The following is a 22668-nucleotide window of genomic DNA, read 5'->3' as shown; positions in this document are numbered from 1 at the left end:
AATACATTAAAAAAAGGAAGGAAAGAAAGAAAGAAAGAAAGAAAGAAAGAAAGAAAGAAAGAAAACTCCCCACGAAAATATGAACTGTGAAAAAAATGTGAACCGGTTTAAAAGATAATGTTCCTCGTTGATTATTATTATGTATTGTTTATATATATTTTGTATTTTATTTTCCCCCCTTGTACAGTGTTGGGCATATACTTCGCGCTGATTGGTCGATACAATCGTGCGTCATTCAAAGACACAAACAGTTGTCTGTCCACTTTTGATGACGTAATTATATAAGAACGGAATTGCGGGAAAGAAAAAGCTACCAACCATGTCATTCATGGACAAACTACGATAGAACGATACAGAAACACTAACGATGTTGTTTTGATAACTTGTGAAAGAAGAGCTGTCTGTTGTTCATCAGAAATGGAGTACGGGAAGGAAAGAGTGGTGGCGTTAGTAGACATGGACTGTTTCTATGTGCAAGTGGAGCAGAGGCTGAATGCTGCCCTGAAGAAAACGCCCTGTGTGGTAGCCCAGTACAAGACCTGGAAAGGAGGCGGGTGAGGTTCTGACACAGTATGTCGTTTTTGAATGATCCATGTAGCTGACAAGTGTTGTCATCTGAACTTGTACGAGGCTCGAAATCCTCGAATTATGCTAGAATTGCAACCACCATTCATTCAAATTAAGTACAATTGTATTGTTCTTATTATCATTACTATTATTATTTGCTGCTGTCACTTACTGTCCTCTTTTAGGATAATTGCAGTGAGCTATGAGGCAAGGGCTCACGGCATCACCAAGAACATGTGGGTGGATGACGCCAAGAAGCTGTGCCCAGATCTCCAGGTGGCACGGGTGCGAGAATCTCACGGCAAGGCGGACCTGACCCAGTAAGTGGTGATGACGGCGTCTTGTTATCAATACTACTGACGCACAACTAAATCAACCGTTGTGTCCAGTTACAGGGAGGCCAGCGTGGAGGTGATCCAAGTCATGTCTCGCTTTGCCGTAATCGAGCGAGCCAGCATCGACGAGGCCTATATGGACTTGACAATGGCCGTCCAGCAGCGGGTGATGGACATGGCGGATAAACAAATACAACCTCACCTGCTGAGGAACACCCATATCCAAGGTTACCCTCACAATTCATCTGAAGGAGATGAAGAATCTGCAGAGGACGCCATTTTGGATAAAGGTTAATTTGTCTTCTGTATTGTAACACTCAAATATATGCTGTCAACCATGACTCCATCATTCAACAAATACAATCGGCTTGAAACCAAAATGCAATCTGTTTGAAACCAATCGATTATTTACAAGAACAAATGCATTGAGTCAATATGCAGTATGCCCAACAGAGAAGAAGAGGTCAGCGGGAGTGCAGCAGTGGCTGGCGTCCATGCCGGTGCACGACTGTGCTGAGCTTCAGCTCACCGTGGGGGCCCTCATTGTGGAGGAAATGAGGGCGGCTGTGGAGCAAGACACAAGCTTCCAATGTTCGGCTGGCATCTCGCACAACAAAGTAGGTTTTAATATGATTTTAAATGATTAAATACAACATTTAAAGCACAATATCTTATGACATTAGTTTGTGTTGTTTCTTATTTTTATATATCAATGACTATGTAACTCATTCAGAAATATGTTTTAAAGTAATTTATTTTAAATAGTATAATAAATTGTATTGATTTTAAACATTTTATTTTCCATTATTTAATATATATTTAAATTCAATTTCAAGTTACCAAAATACAAGCCATCATTCCTACATTTTATCTTTTTTTTATTTTTATATTTACATAGGTTATACCACATATTATAGTTTTGAGTTACACTGGCAATTTGTATTATATTGTCATTTGTATTTGTACTGGCCATAGTATTATAAATTGCAACATTATTTTAAAATGATTTTAAACATTATTTTATTTTCTATTATTTAATATGTATTTGCATTTTAATTCCATTTCAAGTTACCAAAATACAAGCAATCATTCCTAAATTTTATTATTCTATTTGTATTTTTTTCATATATTTTTTTCCATATATATTTTTTTCATATTTACATAGGTTATATCACATATTACAGTTTTGAGTTACACAGGCCAAATTGTATTGTAATTGTATTGTATGTGTTGTTCAATTCCTGTGTGTTTCTTCCAGGTGCTGGCTAAACTGGCGTGCGGTCTGAACAAACCGAATCGACAAACAGTTTTGCCGCTGGACTCGGTGACTGAACTTTTCAGCACGCTGCCCATCAGCAAGATGTGAGTGTTTCAGTGAAGGCACCGCCAAATACTGTTGACCCCTCCACTTATTAATGCAGCTCCCTTTCATGTGCGCAGACGCAACCTTGGAGGTAAACTAGGAGTCTCGGTCACAGAAGCTCTGCAAGTGGAGCACATGGGCGAGCTGACTCACTTCTCTCAGGCCCAACTGGGGCAGCACTTTGGAGAGAAGACTGGGTAAGACTGATGAACCAAAATTTGGGATGCGTCTTTATTTTATTGGATGAAATTTGCTTTGCAGTCAGTGGCTATACGATTTGTGTCGGGGCATCGACTTTGAAGCGGTGAAACCCAGACAGCTGCCAAAATCTATTGGCTGCAGTAAGAACTTTCCTGGGAGAACATCACTGGCTACAAAAGAGCAGGTATGCACTATTGTGGTGTGTTTTTATGATACAACTGCATCTTATTTTATATGCCAGTTGTGGTGTACCTAATATTGTGGCTTTTTATATTAAATGTACTTCTGCGAAGGTTCAGCACTGGCTTCATCAGCTTGCTTTGGAGCTGGAGGAGAGGCTGACCAAGGACAGAGAAGTGGTAAGAAAAAGTCAAGCTACTACCGTATATACAGAATACTATTACAGGATTGTACTATTACTCTCACATGTCCCGTAAAGTGCCTTAATGACATTGATGCAATTTTTTTTTTTTCAGAACGGCCGCGTGGCAAAGCAGTTAACGGTCGGCATCCGTCAGCTGGGCGACAAGCGGCCGAGCAGTTTCTCCCGCTGTTGCGCTTTAGTGCGCTACGACGCCGCCAAGTTGTCCAGTGACAGCTTCGCCATCATCAAGAGCCTCAACACGGCCGGAAACCAGCAGGCGGCGTGGTACGTTCGGTGTGACCAGACACTCATGTGGACTGAAGCGTTAATATTACAAATTTTAGCAGCACGCATCTGCCACGATTTGAAGTGCTTCTGATTAACCCCAAATAAAGTTCAGCTGTTCTAGTAGGCACAAACATACTCGCATAGTATATTCGGACATACTTGTAGGCTAAATGTACAAGCGTAGCAGATTTAAAATGCTTTTTTTAGGCATTTGGCCCATATTATACCAATATGTTCGAAAATTAAGTTAAAAAAAGTTTATTTGTACCTTTTATAAAGTGCATTCGAATGTACTCACCAGTACGTTTGAACGTACTAGTCGCCAGTCAAGAATGTTTTCTCCACATTGGCATTTCCAACGAATTTAATAAAACTGACATTGAATAACAGTTTTTTAAATTCAATTATGAAATAAAATAAAACGAAAATGATTTTTTTTTAAACAAAAACTTGAAACTACATTTTACGTTTACAAAATTAACTAAAATTATAGCGAAAAGGTCCGTTTTCATTCAGAGACGTTAGCGTTGTGATCTAACGTCAGTATTATGCATTGCACTTATACTTCAAAGTCGATGGAATGTTATATAGTATCTGTTTTTGGTTATTTAAAAAAAAAATGGTTTTGTTGAGTTTTTACACAATGTTAGCCGTAATCTTTGCACATGAGAAATAACGGTAAAAAACAACTAAAACTAACAAAATCTGAATTAAAATGAAGCATTTTCAAACAACAACAACAAACCAGCTCACAAGACTAATTCAAACTAACTACATTTAAAAAATAAAACTCAAAACTAAAAAGTAACTATAATAAAAATTCCAAAACTATATAACCCTATCTTGACAATGGGCTTTTGTCTTTTCATACCTGCCTCCCTGCCGCGTAGGACTCCGCCTCTCACACTGCTGCACCTCTCCGCCAGCAAATTTGCCGACGCCCCTTCAGCCTCAGCGGGGGGCATAGCGGGCTTCCTGAGCGCGGATGTGCCTTCCTCTCAAATCTTCCTTTCCACCGGCCACGCCGCACGCAAAACACCCAACACCATCCAGTCCTTTTTTCACGGGCAGCAAGCCAAGTCCACGCCATCTTGTTCCGTCTCGTCTCCGAGTCCTTCTAAAGACGCTTTGGTAGGCCATCGAGCCGGCATCGCCTCGTTCTTCCACAAGATAAACCCACTGACAGTTTCAAAGCCAAGACCCGATGGTGCAAAACGAGATGATGGTGCACTCACACTGCTACCCACCTCCGGAGCGGACACCAAGCACGACGTGCTCAAGTGTGAACGCTGCGGCCAGAACGTGCCGGCATGGGAGATGCCCGAACACAACGACTATCACTTCGCCTTGGACCTGCACAAATCCTTCTCCCCTTCCGCCTCCTCCTCCTTCGTCAGAAGAGGACCTCCTGAGGCGCTGTCCTCTGTGGGCAAAACTAAAAGCAAAACATCGGGAGGACCCCATCCCAAAAAACCTCGCTCGCAAGGTGGAGGAGGAGGTGCGGGTACTTTGGATTCCTTTTTCCAAAGATTCTGATTTTTACATGAGACCTTTACTTTTACTTACTTGTGTGCTTTTCAAGTTTAAAGCTGTCGCTTGGTTAATATATATTTTGCTTGCTTTAAGGCACAGTCAGTTACAAAAATACAAAATGACAACAGTCACCATCCAACGGCCAAACTGATTTCAGCTGCTAAGGGAACACATCCAACAGGATTACAGTATAGTTAATTCCCTTAATAAAAAAGTTTTTTTGTACAATATAGTGCTATTTTTCTTTATTAAAAATGTGGTCTTTTTTTTTGGATTGTACCAGTATAATGTAATTTCAATCGAATTCAACGGCGGAAATTTTGTTTGATGCACAAGGACATTCGGTTGCAACTTTGTTCACGGAATGAATTATAAACTATTTAAGTCAAGGTGTTGTATGACTTTAATTGAAGACTGAATTGTCCAATAGTGTGAGTGGTTGTTTTCCTATGTGGCCTGTGATTGGCTGGCGACCATTCTAGACATCTACACCATTTCTCACTCAATGTCACAAGGACAAGGAGCAGAAACTCACAGAATCTGGATTGCTTTCAATAATTTATATGTTTGCTAATGTGATTTGTTCTTAATGAATTAAAAGCAGTTTTGGACCCCAACCAGTCCTTTTTTAAATCATTTGGTTGTATGTTGTAGTCATTTTACATTGTGTTTTTATTTACATAAAGTGGTATTTTGTACGGTTTGGTTGGACCCAAATAAAACCTCAGAGGAGCTGTTATGAAAAGCCTCACCAAAATGCAACCCACACATGCTTATTACATATAACTTTATGTTCGACTGTTGTCTCCTATTTTTTACATAAAGTCAGGCCCCTTATGTCATCTTATTCAGTCACGCCAGCAGATGGTACTAATGGGCTAAATATGAAGCAATACAAACAAACGTGCCGTTGTCCAAATACTTCTGGACACTATCGACATTTCACCTGATAACATTGAATTTAAACATTTGTGTCATATTTAGGCAGCACAACGGGCATTTACCTTACACTCAAAAAAGCCTAGAGTTTTATTTCCAGCAGTTTTGGGGGAATATTTACAGGAATTTTTTTTTGAGGGGAGGGGGGTTCAAATAATTCCAGTACTTAAGGAAAATCACTATAGAAAATGGATGACAAATGTATTTTATTGTCGTTTTACCTTTTGCATTGAGTCATCTCTATCTACTGGACTACAGGTGTGGCTCCTGTTGTTTAGTTCAGTGTTTTTGTTGCATAGTCTTGCATCATGTAGGAGGTTGCCCAGACTTTGGGCCTGTTTAGAAAAACAAGGACTAAAAATGCTGTTAATGCTATCAAATTTCTTTTTTTTTTTCATTCGGTAATGTCATCATCATTGCTTTTTTTTATTTTGTATGTAGGTGAGTGTGTGTGTATTCGTTAGTTCACCAAAAACCTAATAAAAAAATCCCATACCGTTCACCTAAACTGAACATCGCCGTCAGGTGACCCGAGGAAGGACCAAAGAAAAGAAAGGAAAGTGAAATCCAGCACCAACCAGACACCACCCACCGGGCCACCAAACAGAGTTCTTCACCAACCCCAGAAACATCTAAATTCCAACAAATCAGGGAGACCTCAAGAGACCAAAGGAGAGACTGAGGAAAGGATGCTATCGAATTTCAATAGCATCATCGCCTGGCGAAGGTGCATGTAACAAATTCAAATTCATAAAAAAAAAAATCAGAAGTCAAAAGTCAACATTTAATGGGATAAATGCTTTTCTCATAAACACCATAATACAACAATTGGATCTGTACATAAATTCTGTGCATCCATTCATAAAAGGGATAAATCAAAAAGCTTCATAAGAGTTTGGTAGTAAAATGTAAAAACTACTAGAAATACACCTGAGATGCACACACAAAAAAATATAAATGCAGATATACAATAGTTAAAATATGCTTAAAAACACAATAATCAATAATAGAGTAGGGTATGAATGTGTAAAGCTGACGTAATAAGACTGATAATAGTTATAAGGCAAACAGCAGTCTTGGTTTGGAGCAGTACTCAACAGTCAAGTTTGGTATAAAGGTTTGTGTTTAGAACCACTAGCACCACCTGGAAGTTGTTGTTAGTTTCTTAACTGCATCAATGGCGAGTTGAAAGGCACTTCCATGAGGCACTGTACACGCGTGCGTGTGTGACATCAGTAACTTCAAGAGCCTGCAGCAAATACCTTTCATACCTTTTTGAATTCCAACATTTCCCATGAATTCACTGCAGGTGTAACAACCAGTGTCGTAAATACTTTTGTCCACATGAGCCCCTTTTGCAGTCTTCAGTCGAGTCAGTCGTGATGCTGAATGGACGAAAGCGAGCCACCAAATGTATGAAAGTATGCTTTACAGTTACACCAGCTGTGTCAACACCATCTGTAAGAAGGTGTGTTTTGAGTTGTTTTTTTAACACTGCTGTATGTGTCAGTGCAAGTGAGCGCAGCTTCTCCCCCATTAAGTGTGTGCCAGGGTGCACTGTGGTGTGAATGCCTCCACATCACTGCTGCGGGTAACTTTAAAGCTCGGAGTCACTTTGGATGAGTTTATAGGGGAGTTGAAATGGGTTTTTGTTCACACAAAAACAAAAATATTAACGTAAAAGTTGAAAAACCCAGAGTGACGTGTGAAAACAGGGAAAAATATATAACTGCTGATTTCCCCCCAAATACTGCTACAACAATTTGGGAAAAAAATCTAATTAATTGTGATGACCCCCCCCCCCCCCCCCCAAAAATTGCAAGAATAATTTTGAAAAATATATCTACTCGTTATAATTTCTCCACCCAGATTTTGCTATTACAATTTCCGAAAACAAACAAACAAAAAACAAAGATAATTGTGATGATCAATATAGTGAAACGTATTTTTCCCCGAAACATTGCAACGTCAAATTTGAACTTTAAGCTTGTAGTAATTTTGCTGGAATGAACAAAAATTTTAGAATAGTGTGATATTTTGGAAGCTCAGTGTTCCAGATGTGTTGCTATATGATTTCTTATGCTGTCATCAGTTTCCATGTTGCTGTCTCGCTCTCGTGTCTTTTTTTCTGCATAGCCCCAAACTCTTGCAAATGAATCAGCCCTAAGTGTGACTGAGCTGGTGACTTTCTTTTCAAGACAGTGCAGGTCTGATTGTGTGTATGTGTGTGTGAGGCTACATTCTATTGGTTTTACAAGTATCTTGAAGTTATAAAGGCAAAGCGCTCTATAAATGCTGACTTGTTTACCTTCTACGCAAAGAGTGTAGAATGTCTTTTGGTGGAAGCTTATCCGTTACAAAAAACACACCAAACAGCACTTGTCGGTTTTTCTAGGTTGGGGCTGCATTCACTTTCTAGTCGTCATCTTCCTCTTCATCGCTATCCGGGGCGTGGCGATACTGCGCGATGGGATGCAGCTTGGTGATGTGGCCGATGCCCTTGGTGACACCTTCCCTGAAGAGCACCTTGGCCCCCAGCTTCAGGTACTCTGGATGCTTGAGGAATTTGAACTGGACGTCCGCCTTCTCCCCCGTTCTCAGCTCCTCCTGTCATACACAGTAAAGTGGTGGATTGAGTCTACACGCTTCACAACAGCTGCATACACATTCTAAATTTGGTTAAGTATTGTTTTAAAAGATAATCTATATATTGGGGAGTGGAGTGTGTAGTTTTTTTTAAGCAGATGCCTTAATTGCCCACTTGCTATGTACTTGAATACATTTTGTATACATTTTGGCACTAACATTACACACTTCTTCACTACTTCATCAACTGGTTTGTCGATGAATTTTGTTATGTATTGTTTTAAATCACATTAACTATATACTGAAGAATGTGGCTATTTAAAAAAAATCCCATACTTGTGTGCATTTTGATTGCTGAGACTACACGCTTCACTATTTCATCCATAGAAAGGCCTGCATATATAATTAGGAATTTTATTAGGGCTTAATGTCGGACTCTGGGATGAGAAACATTCATTCAAAAAGAAAAGACTTCCCGTCCATTTTTGGAAAATGTGCAGCAATTTTTCAAAAGATTTCCTGGTCTTTTTCCAGAAAATTTACAGTTGAAAACGCCCAATATATTTTCAGTAATTTCTCAGAAAATTGCCATTAGATTTGGGAACATTTCCAGTAAAACTTCAGAAAATTCCAGGATTTTTGTCAACACTCAATCTTGTACACTTTCAATGACATCAATTTCTTAAAAAATATGTATTTTATTTTACTATGAATTATAATTCTTCATTTCTTATTATTCTACCTTAACTCATTCACTCCCAGCCATGTTCACTGAAACAATTCTCTTCACTCCCGGCTGTTTTACTGGATTTTGACAGATTTTGTGTTCTATAAAAACATGGAACCTACCAAAAGGAAGATAAGAGTCTCTTCTTTCATCAGGAAAAATGTATAATTCTAACTGTTTACGCTTTGCATCAATTAGCATTAGAATATTGCTAAATGTAATCATTATTCACAAATCTATTTAAAAATGTGAGTAAGAGCTTTTTTTCCAACATGGCCCTGGTTGATCTCTTTTGCTCTGCTGCCACCTGCTGGCCCTTTTTGTAATAACTACCATTTCTTCAACCGTTCTTTGCAGTTGAGAGGCTGCATCAAAGCCTTCTGTATGCTCTAGCATAAAGAAACAAAAACGTATAAATATACGTCTTTGGGACATTAAAAAACATTTAAAATAGAAGATATATAAATACGTTTTCGGGAGCAAATAAGTTAATAATGTTCATTCATTGAACATCAACAAATACACGTTGCTAGGCAATGAAAAACATATATACATATTTTGTTTTGTTTTTTCTTTTTACCCGAAATACAAAGACATTTTATTGTTTTATACGTTTTCCTATTAAAACTTTAAAACCTTGGAAACCAAGAGTTTTGCAACCATCTTATTCAACAGTCATTTCAAGCACTACTTGTCCAATGAATCACAAAGCTGTCCAATTCAAACATTTTTCAGCTCATTCAAGCAGCCTCCAGACACTCACCTTGCCATAGACGGCCTCCACAGTGGCGGTCTGTCTCACGTTGCCTATGTGCACGGTCACCTGAAAGCCCTTGTGGAAGGTCTTGGAGTGGAAGAGCAGCACAATCTCAGCCTCAAATATCCAGCAGATGGTCGGGTCCATCTCTGGACTCACCATCACCATTCCCTATGGAAGGAAAATACGATCAGATACACTGCATTGGTTAACAACGAATGGAGAGAAGTTGCCGGGGCGGACCTTTCGCAGCAACGTGCGGTCAAAGTTGCCGAGCGCCAGCGTGGCAGCCTGTCCGGCACGAAGCACCCTGCAAGCTGAACGGTTCCTCTGAATGCTCCCAACAGTCAATTTGTGGAATTGCCCTGAATCTGTGGGCCCGACAATCAGATTGTCTCCCTCGCGGCAAATACCACTACAATCCAAAACAACACCAAACTCAGTCAAAGAAGACATTTGAATATTCTTGAGTGCTTGTTGCAGACAAACTAACCTGTACAAAGTACCGCCCACCACAGTCCCCACTTCTGGCACCGTGTAGATCTCATCCACCTGAAGGACATTCATCAGTTAATCACGTTTTAAGGCTAGTTCAAGTTGTTATTTAGTGGCTTTACCTGAAACTCAGTGAGCTGCTGCATGAGCTCCTCCTGCTCCTTGCTGTTGCTGAGCGGAGGGATGATGTTGAAGAAGACCTTGAGCAAGTCAAGGTTCTCCCCGGACACGCTGGACACGGTGAAGACGGGTGTAATGCTGTCGGGCAAAGTCGCATGATCAAAAATATGACAGTGCCCAAGTAGCTTTACCAAGTGAGTGTTTCGGTATCATGGTGGTGGGAAGTTGTCACGTGGATAAACTAGTGTGTTGCTTCTGTTAAGCCATAATGCTGGTTTTATTTTGGTCGGTAGCTACTTCACGTTTTTATTGTTCCCTTCGGTATTGACCAAATTTTGTGAACAAAGGACTTTGACTCGGACCTTCTGCAACAATGAGTCCATCTGTTTGACGAGAAGGAGCACTTGAGTGAAGATGTCGACTGCTACGTTTGCTTCTCACTCTAACCTGCGGCTGGATAGCTGTTATGTGGATTGTCACTTATATCAAAAAGTAAAGTGTTATACACTACTCACAGTTTGGCATATTCAGCTTTCTGCTAAAATTTCAGGATGCGAAATGCACTACAACCTTTACAGGCGGACTTTATTTGACCACTAAACTTGAATGGGCATGTCCAACTGTTTCTTTAACAAGGAGCTCAACATCATAATTCCCAATAGGTGCTTGAACTTGGTTCACTTACAAGAATTGGACATGTGTATTCCAAATTACAGTAGGTAAAATTTAAGAGCACCTGTTATTAGTGCTGGCACTATGGAATGTTTTTAAAATTGATTATCCTATTGATTATTCCATCAAATAATCAAGTAATCCAAGCCCTCCGCAACCTACAGCCCACCCCCAATTTTTTTTTTTGTTAATCCACTAAGGTTGAGGTGTATATAATTACTCATAAATTGTTATCTTTTATACATATGCATTGTTAAACACCAACAAAATCACCAAATGATTCCCGAGCGCGGCTCCTGCTGCTGCTCACCGCTCCCTCGGGGGATGGGTCAAATGCGGAGAGCGAATTTCGCCCCACCTAGGTGGGTGTGACAATCAGTGGTACTTTAAACAAAGGTAGAGCTAGCTGTTAGCTACATGAGGGCAATAACATCCTGTTCCTGTCTTCTTCTGGGCAAACAGCCGCCATTCCAAAACTGCTTGCGTCTGCAAAAAAAAGTGTATAAAACATGGATAGTCCTGCAAACATGGTTTGGCGGAGCTTCGAGGCAGAAAATTAAAGTCGACTTATCCGACTTGGTCGAACCCCCCCCCCCCCCCCCAGCCCTACCTGTAATGGTAATAATGCATTTTAGGCCCATCTTGAAAATCTTCCCAAAAGCCGAATATTCCTAAATCATTGTGAGCAGTGTATACATATTATTACATTTCATTTTATACTTGTGTTCAACTTCAGAGGTTGGTACACACTTGGGCGACTGGGCAAACTGCTGCGCCGCGGCGACTGCATCATCAGTGTTGGCCACGACCATGGGCACCTTGTTGCAGCCCGGCTGCTTGAGGACTCGCTCCAGCTGCCGCACCGTTCGCTCCACGGTGGCCCGCGTGCACAGGTCCACTTTGCTGATAACGATGAAGATGGGCACCTTCAGGGCCATGGCCAGGCCCAGGTGCTCCCGTGTCGTGCCAGCTAAAAACAAGGCGAGGTTTCAGGATGTGTGATTTACATTCTTCAACATTCAAGCTTGTTGACTTTGGAGGAGGAAATCATTTTGGAAGCTTTATGACACTCTTTCTCAGGGAACCAAACATTCATATGTCAGGATGGCCGAGCGGTCTAAGGCGCTGCGTTCAGGTCGCAGTCTCCCCTGGAGGCGTGGGTTCGAATCCCACTTCTGACAACACAAGGTTTTTAATACCTTTGACTTTTTTCTCTACTACACCTACACTGTGGAAATGAAGATACTGTAGTGTGTTGGCTTACAAGGGTAAAAAATAATAATAATAATCACCCTCTATTAATACTAATGTGAAATAATGAAATTACTAGCAAATGAGGAAATTGCTCATGCGGCACGTTAACTGCAGCAGCTGAAAGCACTCGACTCCTGATAAAAAAAAAAAAAACTCCCAGCCCCACCCTTGGTCTGTACTCTGTGCTTGGTGTCTCAGTGCACGTGTTACTACAACACTGCTTTTATGTGTCAGGATAGATAGCCGAGCAGTCACAGTCTCCCCTGGGGGCGTGGGTTTGAATCCCACTTCTGACAACAAAATTTTTTATGGTAACTACTGACAATGTGCAGCGTTACCATAAAGAATTTTGTTGTCAGAAGTGGGATTCAAACCCACTTCTGACAACAAAATTCTTTATGGTAACGCTGCACAATGTCAGTAAAAAAAAAAAAAAAAAAAGTACTGTGCTTCAGTCTATGTGTGTGCAGAAATGCAAAGGACTGTGTCAGGATGGCCGAGCGGTCTAAGGCGCTGCGTTCAGGTCGCAGTCTCCCCTGGAGGCGTGGGTTCGAATCCCACTTCTGACAACACAAGTTTTTTAATACCTTTGACTTTTTTCTCTACTAAACCTACGCCCCAGTGTTCCACTGTGGAAATTAAGGTACTGTAGTGTGTTGGCTTACAAGGGTAAAAAAATACAAATAAAATCACCCTCGATTAATACTAATGTGAAATAATGAAATTACTAGCAAATGAGGAAATTGCTCATGTAAACAGACGTTAACTGCAGCAGCTCAAAGCACTCGACTCCTGATATAAAAAAAAAACCTCCCAGCCCCACCCTTGGTCTGTACTCTGTATGTGTGCTGAAATGCGGAAGTATGTGTCAGGATGGCCGAGCGGTCTAAGGCGCTGCGTTTAGGTCGCAGTCTCCCCTGGAGGCGTGGGTTCAAATCCCACTTCTGACAACAATTTTTATTTTATTTTATTTTTTTATGGTACCACTGTCAGTCAGTTACAAACCAAAACTGTACTGTGCCTCAGTGTATGTGTGTGTGCAGAAATGCAGATGAATGTGTCAGGATGGCCGAGCGTTCTAAGGTGCTGTGTTCAGGTCACAGTCTCCACTGGAGGTGTGGGTTCAAATACCACTTCTACATTCATAAACCTCCTCCTTTGGTCTTCCTCTAGACCTTCTGCCTGGCATTTGGAAACTCAGCATCCTTCTGCCAATATACTCACTATCTCTCCTCTGGACATGTCCAAACCATCTCAGTCTGGCCTCTCTGACTTGATCTCCAAAGCCTCTATCGTGCTGTCCCTCTGATGTACTCATTCCTGATTCTATCCATCCTGGTCACTCCCAAAGAGAACCTCAGCACCTTCATCTCTGCCACCTCCAGCTCTGCCTCCTGTATTTTCCTCAGTGGCACTGTCTACAGACCAAACAACATTGCTGGTCTCACCACAGTTTTATAAACCTGAAACTTTTCTATCACACATCACACCTGACACTTTTCTCCACCTGTTCCAGCCTGCCTGCACACGCTTCTTCACTTATTTTCCACACTCTCCATTGCTCTGGACTGTTGACCCTAAATACTTCAACTCCTCCACCTTCTTGGTCTCTTCTCCATGTAACCTCACTCTTCCACTTGGGTCCTTCCCATTCACACACAGATACTCCGTCTTGCTAACCTTCATTCCCCTCCTTTCCAGGGCAAACCTCCACGCCTCTAGCTTCCCCTCCACCTGTTCCCTGCTCTCACTACAGATCACAATGTCATCAGCAAACATCATAGTCTGTGGAGATTCCTGTCTAACCTTGTCTGTCATCCTGTCGATTACCATAGCGAACAAGAAGGGGCTCAGAGCTGATCCCTGATGTAGTCCCACTTCCACTTTGAACTCCTCCGTCACACCTACAACACACCTCACCACTGTCTTACAGTCCTCATACATGTCCTGCACCACTTGAACATACTTTTCTGCCACTCCAGACTTCCTCATACAAAACCACAGTTCTTCTCTGGACACCGTCATAAGCTTTCTCCAGATCTACAAAGACACAATGCAGCTCTTTCTGACCTTCTCTGTACTTCTCTACCAACATCCTCAAAGCAAATACTGCATCTGCGGCACTCTTTTTTTGGCATTAACCCATACTGCTGCTCACAAATGTTCATCTCTGCCCTCAGTCTAGCTTCAACTACTCTTTCCCATAGCTTCATTGTGTGGCTCATCAGCTTTATTCCTCTGTAGTTGCCACAACTCTGCACGTCTCCCTTGTTCTTAAAAATGGGCACTAGCACACTTTTCCTCCATTCCTCAGGCATATTCTCACTATCTAAGATCCTGTTGAGCAACCCAGTCAGAAATTCTACTGCTACCTCTCCTAGACACATCCATACCTCCACAGGTATATCATCAGGACCAAGTGCCTTTCCACACTTCATCTTCTTCAATGCCCTTCTCACTTCATCCTTACTAATCTTTGCTACTTCCTGGTCCACAACAATCACCTCTTCTACTCTTTGTTCTCTATCATTTTCCTCATTCATCAATTATTCTTCAAAGTACTATTTCCATCTTCACATCATACTACTGGCATCTGTGAACACACTTCCATCCCTATCCTTTATTACTCTAACCTGCTGCACGTCCTTTCCATCTCTGTTTCTTTGCCTTGCCAACCTGTATAGATCAGTCTCTCCCTCCTTACTGTCCAACCTAGCATACAAGTCATCGTAGCCCCTTGTTTGGCCTTTGCCACTTCTAATTTCACCTTACGCTGCATTTCCCTGTACTCCTGTCTACTTTCTTCAGTCCTCTCAGTGTCCGACTTCTTCTTAGCTAAGCTCTTTCTCTGTATCCACTTCTGCACCTCCTCATTCCACCACCAAATCTCCTTATCTCCTTTCCTTCCAGATGACACACCAGGGACTGTCCTACCGGTCTCCCTGATCACATTTGCTGTAGTTGTCCAGTCATCTGGAAACACCTTCTGACCATCCAGAGCCTGTCTCAACTCCTTCCAGAAAGTCATACAACACTCTTCAACACTCTTCCTTTTTCAGCTTCCACCATTTCCTCCATTTTGTTTTCCTCACCCAGAGTCATCCTACACACTACCAGCCAATGCTGTCTGGCTACACTCTCACCTACCACTACTTTGCAGTCCCTGATCTCCTTCAGATTATACCGTCTACACAAGATGTAGTCTACCTGTGTACTCCTACCTCGACTCTTGTAGGTCACCCTATGTTCCTGCCTCTTCTGTAAGAAAGTATTCACAACAGCCATTTCTATTCTTTTTGCAAAGTCAACCACCATCTGTCCTCCTGCGTTCCTCTCCTGGATACCAAACTTGCCATCACCTCTGTTTCCTGCACCATGTGCATTGAAGTCTGCACCAATGACAACTCTCACTTCTAGGAATGCTCTGCATCATTTCATCAAGGTCAAACCAAAAGTTATCCTTTTCCTCCAGCTCACATCCTACCTCTGGTGCATACCCACTAACAACATTGATCATCACTCCTTCAATTCCTAGCGTCAGGCTCATCACTCTGACACTCTTTTTACCTCCAGGACTTTCCTAACAAACTCCTCCTTCATGATAACTCCTACTCCATTTCTCTTCCTATCTACACCATGATAGAACAACATGAACCCTGCTCCTAAACTTCTTGCTTTGCTCCCTTTCCACCTGGTCTCCTGAACACACAGTATGTCCACCTTCCTCCTCTGCATCATGTCAACCAGCTCTTTACCTGTCATAGTTCCAAAATGTAAAGTCCCTATTCTTAGTCCCAGACTCTTGCTGTTCCTCTTCTCTTTCTTCCTACAAACACACCTTCCTCCTCTCCTTCTTCGACCAACAGTAGTCCCGTTTCCACCGGCACCCTGTAGGTCAACAGCACCAATGGCGATCGTTGTTAACCCGGGCCTCGACCGATCTGGTATGGAAATCATATATTTGATTCGCATGTTTGATTTGGCCAAAGTTTTACGTCGGATGCCCATCCTGACACAACCCTCTGTATTTATCCGGGCTTGGGACCGGCACAAGAAGACACTGGCTTGTGCCCCCTTGCGGCTACATTTACGAATACCACTTCTAACTACCGGTAATATATTTAGGACACTCTACTTCCATTCAATCAACTCATCTTTAACTAACTAACCATTTAAATATACAATCTGTGTTGGACTTTAACTTACAGATCTCCCTCAAACTCTCTATATATTCAAATAACCACATTTCTTTGTCTTCACAAAAACTGATCAATCTGGTCAACCTAACCTCACATAGTATTTACCATTCTTCAAAATTCTAATTTGTCAACGTCATTGCAGAAATAACATTATAGCCTAAGAAGCAATGCTATTAAATGCTGGTTACATTACAAAACATGATGACATGATAGCACGAGCTATTAAATGTTGGTTACATTACAAAACATGATGACATGATAGCATGAGTGACATTCGTGAGTGACCCTATTTCAACCAGCCCACTATATTTTTGACACCGAAACACAAACAAAAACACCCCTAGCAACAAAATCAGACACATCAATTACTAAATCAGTTTAAGGTTTTGACGCGTTGTAGTTAGGTTAGTTTCGTAGTGCAGGGCTGACTGCTAAGTGCACCCATACCACTGACCCGAAGATTATATTTTTAGAGCGGCTCATTGCTGGCAAGTGTCTGGTTTGTTACATAAGGTCAGATTTCATATTTGTAGCACTCGTAATCCACAGCTGGTTGGCTCAACAAGTTGAACCATAGATAAAAAAGGACTTTGGCTTTACAGTGTACACCGTTAGCTGCTAATGAAGAATAGTGCACTTTTATTCCCTTAAGACTGCAAGTATTTGGATTGACAGCAGGCAGTGGAAAACAATGAAAGACAGTACATGCCTTCCATTCATGAGCTTGAACTGAGGGAATTGTTTGTTTTTTTTTGTTTGTTTTTTTTTCCTTAAGAGCTCAGTATTGTTCATTCGGAAATGTCATCATCATTGCTCTTTTTTTTATTTTTTTTTATTATTATTATTTTTTTTAATACATATATATATATATATATATTTTTTTTTTGTGTGTGGGTGAGTATGTGTATGTGCGTGCGTGCGTGCGTGCGTGTATTTGTTAGCTCACCAGAAAACCTATTAGAAAAAAATCTCATACCGTTCACCTAAACCGAACACCAGGAGACCCGAGGGGACCGAAGAAAACCAAGGAAGGTGAAATCCAGCACCGACCAGACACCCCCCCCCCAGAACTCCTCCCCAGCCCAAGAAACATCCAGACCCCAACAAATCCAAAAAACATAAAATCAGGGAGGCCTCAAGAGACCAACTGAGGGAATTGTAACGCGACTAGCTGAGGAAAAACCAACCACATATATCTACAGTCAGGATGGCTGAGCGGTCTAAGGCGCTACATTCAAGTTGCAGTCTCCTTCGAAGGCATGGGTTCAAATCCACTTATGAAACAAACTTTAAAAACAACAAATCTTTTTTTTTTTGTACAGAACTAAAACATAAAATCAAATCACAAAGGGGGCTGCGTTGATATATAATCTGTATCGCCAACAATGGACAGCTCATACCACGCAGAACATACAAGTTACAACATGAGAGCATGAAGACTCGCCAACTGTCACATGATGGTATATTTTCAGCCAGACAAAAAATAATAATCCTCACACTCAATGTGCATGCTTCTCGGACAGCAAGGCCAAACAGGGACACCTGCCTGTCCTTATTCTGGGCCACAGCAGTGGGTTCTGCATGGTAGGAATTTGTGGTGTTTGCAAATAATGCCAGACATCTTCGTGTGCAGTGGACTAATTTCCCACTTTCCTTCCACGCTGATAGTGGGAGTTAAAAAGTTGTTCAAAATCCTGCTCAATTCTGGCTTTTTTTTGTGGTGTTTGCAAATAATAATGTAATGTATTCTGTACAGAAATCCCCAGAATAGGGATATGTTTTATTTATTCCGCCCACAGCCAACAAGATGGACGAAAATGCCTTGTTGGTCACTCACCAATGCCGGTGTTGGCGCTGACAACCAGCATGGCGAAATCAGGGCAGTAGCTGGTGAGGCCAAAGATGGTGGTCTTCAAGTATTTATGGTGACCCGCCAGATCGATGAATGTGATCATTTTAGAGGCGCTTTCACAAATCTCTTCCGCCGTTCGAGACTCACTGTAGTTCACAACCTAGAAAAAGGCAAAATTGCGCATTGCTTAAACGTATCCAATATTTGGTGTTTGTTACTTCTTGTCTAATGGTGATTATTTTACTCGCCTCTCCTTTATTGTTGAAACCCAGGATCTCAAAGCTGATGCTAGATGTTCGCCCAGTCTGGATTTCATGGAGGTGCCTGAAGAGGTTGAGTCTCGCTCTTCCCCGTCCATTATCCAGCTCGCCTTGCGTCAAAACACCCAGCAGGGTCGATTTGCCCGAGTCCACATTACCAAGTACGGCAACTCGCAGGTCCAGGAACTGCAGGAAAAAGCAAATAAATACAACATAAAACAATTATGATAGATGTGAATGCTTGCATCTTCATGGCTGCCTTACTGACCTGTTGGTCATCTGGCACCTTACGAATTAGGACTTCAGCGATGGTAAGAGGCTGATCAGTGTCGTAGTCCACCTCTGCGTGTCGAAGGATGGTGATGTCAGCCCCAACCCTGTCAGACAAAATAATTATTTGTGTTAAATCAATATGTAGCGTGTATGGTTTGGACTGGTGGATGGCTTCACTTTGAAGCTCACTTCTCAGCCATCTTATGCAGGGTGGAGAGGGACGCCTTCATGTCCTCCTCCGACAGTCCCACCAACATGCCGTTATCTTCCACCCCGATCTGATAGACAGCTTCACCGCGACCCTCCTGCAGTCGCCATTTCATTTGCGTCACCAGGTGCTCAAAACGACTTTGCGTAGGGTCCACGAGCTTCAGCTAAATGGCAGGTGAAAGATCATAGAAATCAACAAATGAATATCCCAATGCTAACATTGCTACTGCTAATGTGCATTGGTGTCATATTTCTACATATGAGCCGAGTGGAACAGAGTTGTCAAATTGTTGACCTACAAATGTTCTACACGCTGACCTTATTGTGAGCCTCACTTTCATGGCTGAACCAAAAGGTTGTGTCTCATTTGATTCAATAAACCAAACATGGATGTTTTGGGGATGTGGGAGGAAGACTACGTACCCAAAGAATATGCAAACTCTGCACAGGTGGTGGAGGTGTTCCGACAAATATTCAAACACAGATCTAAATATTAAGCGGATATGGTAACCACTAGCCTATACATTACTTCCTATGGGGAGATTATTTTTTTAAACTAAAGAACGGTGTCATCTCTAACTGCAGTCAACTTGAGAGGTAGGGAAAAAGCGAACACATTTAATACATAATCATTTAATTGAATGTGGCTGTAAAGCTCAACAGACCATAAGCTATAAAATAAGACCACACTTAACATACCGTGCAATGCTATAAAATCTTATTACCTGAGAATATTGATTAAATAAACCACTCTGACAGTGTCAGTTTTTTGTACCTAGTGTGGTGTGTGGATAGTTTATGTGCCTCATATCACCCAGTCAGCTCATATTGATGGCATATACCCTATATTATGGTATCGTTTTGTGTGAAAGTCCTTACCTTATATTCTATATTCCCTTCTTCCACCTAGGAGATAAAATACAATGCATCAGACAGACAATCACAAGCAAAAGGTTATTCATTTGTATTGAAAAAAAGCGACACACAAAAAAGCGACACTAGACTCAATGAGCACGATGGCCATTGGAAGCTGAGCTGAACAGTGAGCTACTAAATATTGGACTTTACACAGATGTGATCGATTAAATCAGTTCCGCAAAATTGGTCATCAACTGTAATGTCATAATTTGCCGATTGACAATAAGTGACATTATTGATCCACAAAATAAAACATTACAGCAAACGCTGTCAAGTTTTTTTGCACCAAATTTTATGTGTATTGAATGTTTATCAAGTGTGGATGGTTGTTTGTCTCTGTGTGCCCTGTCTGGCAACCAGTTCAGGTCTATTGCCTGAAGACAGTCGAGATAGGCTCCAGCACCCCCAACACCCTTGTGAGGAATAAGCGGTTATGAAAATGGATGGAATGGATGGATGAATGAATGAATGTTTATCAGCATTTTTGGGATACTTTTAAGGGTTTCATTGTTATTTCTTCCCAATGCATTTCAATGGGTGTCTTGTGGGCCTGGCTTGTCCCAATATCCGCAATTGATTGTACAAGTTTTTAAATAGATTCATTGGTCCATCTTCTGATGGGATCATGATCAGTTATCCTTTTTTTCGGGGAAGTCTCTGATCTCCAAAATCCTGACCAAGCCTACTGGCTATGTTATAAGCAAATGTGTGTCAAATTCCATTCAAGTTTAACTTGCCAACTACGGTACTTACTACTGATAAGGAATTTGCTTCAACTTTCTCCGTAGACAACAGTTTTGGGAAATTATGTAACTTTACTACAGCCAACCTTAAGTAAACAGACAGAATGCCGGCCAAGGAGGGTGGGGATAATGTTATCTTTGGAATTAATATTAGGAAGACTGAGGACACGTAGACTGCCACCACCACCAACCCCAACCCCCTCCTCCCATCTTAAACTATTTACAAACACAGCTGATGCTACAATAGCATGCTAACTACACTTTCGCACGTTTAAATTTTGAGTTCTTAAAGACATTTTAATGGCTAAACAAATATTGTGGCCATATAGCTACGTGTCATAATATTGTACAGTATCGAAAACTACGTTAGGTTAACGAACAAAAGGAAGAGGAATTTGACTGACACAAAACGTAGTTTTATGCGTAAAGTGAAAGTAAACTGTGGTTTTTAGTTGTAATTAACATGGATTACCACAATATAGGCGGTGTTACTCATGAAACAACCGTACCTCTGGGGGTAGATAAGGGGTGTTGTTGCTCGGTTTGAAGCTGCGAAAGTGTCGCGCATTCGCTCTCTTCTTCTTGGCAGAAGCCTTTTTGGTGGCGGGGGTCAGTCCGCAACCATACCCCGGGTTCACTTCAGTCCGAGAGCCGCCGCAGTCGAGTCCATTTTCTGAGGCAAACAACTCGGAAACCCGCGCATCCATAAGCTGCTTGGCAAAGAGACGGCGGACCGGGAGGGCTCTCTCAAAACCCGGGGAGCGAAATGGAAGTTGTCTTGCTCGACTGTGACTCTTCCTGCCTGAAAGCGAGGTTTGTTTTCGGTCAAGTGGGAGTTAAAGCCCCCCCAACCCCGATTAAGTGGGACCTTGAAAGTCCTTGTAAACAATAATAACCGCGGTGGGGAGATGGTGGTTTTGAGTTTTCCGAGGATACACGTCACACTGTGAAACGTCGAGGTGAGCGAATGGTTTTGCTTGCCGGGTGCAGCGCGAGCGGGCGGCACACTCAGAAATCAAAACCACCGCCCGTGTTAGCTACAGTGGTACTTAACAGCGTACGTACATTTTACAGCACACGCCGCTTAGCAGAGCTTTGCGTCAGCCGACGAGGAAGTCAATGTTTGACACCAAGACTGACGAAAGTTTGCATTTAAGTATGAAATCACAAACCCAGGATTGTAAAGTCAAGGCAGAAGTTCAATTAAATGACTACATTTGTATTTTTAAATAATACATTCAAGTGAAAATGTTAATTTTTAGGGGATTGGGGCAAATAGGCCGATAATGCCCAAAAATGTCGACGAATGTTATAAAAATCACGTAATACATATGTGTACTACTTTTTGTTTTGTTTTATTCATTATTACAATCAGCATATGGGGCATACTACTCAATTTCTTTTTTTAAGAATAACTTTTTCCAATCAGTTAAATGGATTAATCAACAAATTGGTCAGTATGGTACTTAACATCAATATTTTTCTTCATTATCTGGACTGGAACAATGTATAGTAATATAGTAGTATGGTAGCAAATTGAAACTAACAATATTACTTATTTATTTCATTAGCGTGACGTTTACAATGACAACAACGGCACCATTTAGTGATTCGGAGATAGTAGTAATTAAATTATTAGAATTTTAAACCAACGTTTTGAGCTGCTAATTTTCCTGATTACTATTTTTATTTTGGATATTATTATTTTAATTATAATTATTTAGATTGTATATCGATCCAAAACAATTTAAAATGGAATAGAATAGAATTGAATACATATGCAATGACAGTGAGTCTAACTAAGTTTGTGTGTCACGAATAAGACTAAAAATTAAGTACAATAGAAAATGAATATTAAGCTATCAAGCCATCTATCCATTTTCCGTACTGCTTATCCAAGGGTCGTGCGTAAAAGATCATGCATCTTTTGACACATGTTTTCAGTTTTTCCTGGGCACCCACAGTAAGTGTGTCAGTTGTTCTGCCTTCTTGATGACTCTCAAGAAGTGTCC

At 41.3% G+C, this 22668-nt stretch overlaps 2 protein-coding genes, 3 non-coding genes and 1 pseudogene across 5 annotated transcripts; 5 read left to right on the top strand and 1 right to left on the bottom strand.

Moving 5' to 3' along the window:
- The first annotated feature begins 291 nt into the window (after positions 1-291).
- polh (polymerase (DNA directed), eta) lies at positions 292-5268 on the top strand. Its single transcript, XM_086093240.1, has 10 exons — positions 292-554; positions 753-887; positions 957-1192; positions 1356-1519; positions 2161-2264; positions 2343-2462; positions 2527-2650; positions 2760-2825; positions 2943-3115; positions 4009-5268. Exons 1-10 carry the CDS (start codon positions 418-420, stop codon positions 4652-4654), a joined length of 1905 nt encoding a protein of 634 aa, XP_085949366.1. The 5' UTR covers positions 292-417; the 3' UTR covers positions 4655-5268.
- Positions 5269-7399: 2131 nt separating this feature from the next.
- On the bottom strand, positions 7400-21593 carry gtpbp2a (GTP binding protein 2a). The gene is made up of 12 exons (XM_086093639.1): positions 21166-21593; positions 19875-19901; positions 18975-19159; positions 18781-18889; positions 18501-18698; positions 18238-18412; positions 11698-11917; positions 10278-10413; positions 10154-10212; positions 9904-10075; positions 9667-9831; positions 7400-8197 (listed from the first exon to the last, which is right to left on the bottom strand). The coding sequence occupies exons 1-12, from the start codon at positions 21361-21363 to the stop codon at positions 8006-8008; spliced, it is 1836 nt and encodes a 611-aa protein (XP_085949765.1). The 5' UTR covers positions 21364-21593; the 3' UTR covers positions 7400-8005.
- trnal-cag (transfer RNA leucine (anticodon CAG)) lies at positions 12046-12128 on the top strand. The gene has a single exon. It is a non-coding gene; the product is annotated as a tRNA-Leu (tRNA).
- Positions 12688-12770, top strand: trnal-cag (transfer RNA leucine (anticodon CAG)). Its single transcript has one exon. It is a non-coding gene; the product is annotated as a tRNA-Leu (tRNA).
- trnal-uag (transfer RNA leucine (anticodon UAG)) lies at positions 13069-13151 on the top strand. Its single transcript has one exon. It is a non-coding gene; the product is annotated as a tRNA-Leu (tRNA).
- On the top strand, positions 14482-15403 carry LOC147164116 (uncharacterized; annotated as a pseudogene).
- Positions 21594-22668: the final 1075 nt, after the last annotated feature.

Source organism: Leptonotus elevatus, chromosome 13 (genome assembly GCF_054856555.1).
Source record: "Leptonotus elevatus isolate MCC_2025b chromosome 13, RoL_Lele_1.0, whole genome shotgun sequence".
NCBI lineage: Eukaryota > Metazoa > Chordata > Actinopteri > Syngnathiformes > Syngnathidae > Leptonotus > Leptonotus elevatus.
The sequence above is the reverse complement of the archived record's forward strand: the minus strand, read 5'-3'. Positions and strand labels throughout refer to the sequence as shown.

Coding starts and splice junctions, on each gene's coding strand:
- polh (XM_086093240.1), top strand. CDS start 418: ATGGAGTACGGGAAGGAAAGAGTGGTGGCGTTAGTAGACATGGACTGT. Junction 555..752: donor AAGACCTGGAAAGGAGGCGG/GTGAGGTTCTGA, acceptor GTCCTCTTTTAG/GATAATTGCAGTGAGCTATG. Junction 2,651..2,759: donor CACTGGCTACAAAAGAGCAG/GTATGCACTATT, acceptor ACTTCTGCGAAG/GTTCAGCACTGGCTTCATCA.
- gtpbp2a (XM_086093639.1), bottom strand. CDS start 21,363: ATGGATGCGCGGGTTTCCGAGTTGTTTGCCTCAGAAAATGGACTCGAC. Junction 11,918..18,237: donor CAGCGCCAACACCGGCATTG/GTGAGTGACCAA, acceptor CCTTGTTTTTAG/CTGGCACGACACGGGAGCAC. Junction 10,213..10,277: donor AGCAGCTCACTGAGTTTCAG/GTAAAGCCACTA, acceptor AATGTCCTTCAG/GTGGATGAGATCTACACGGT.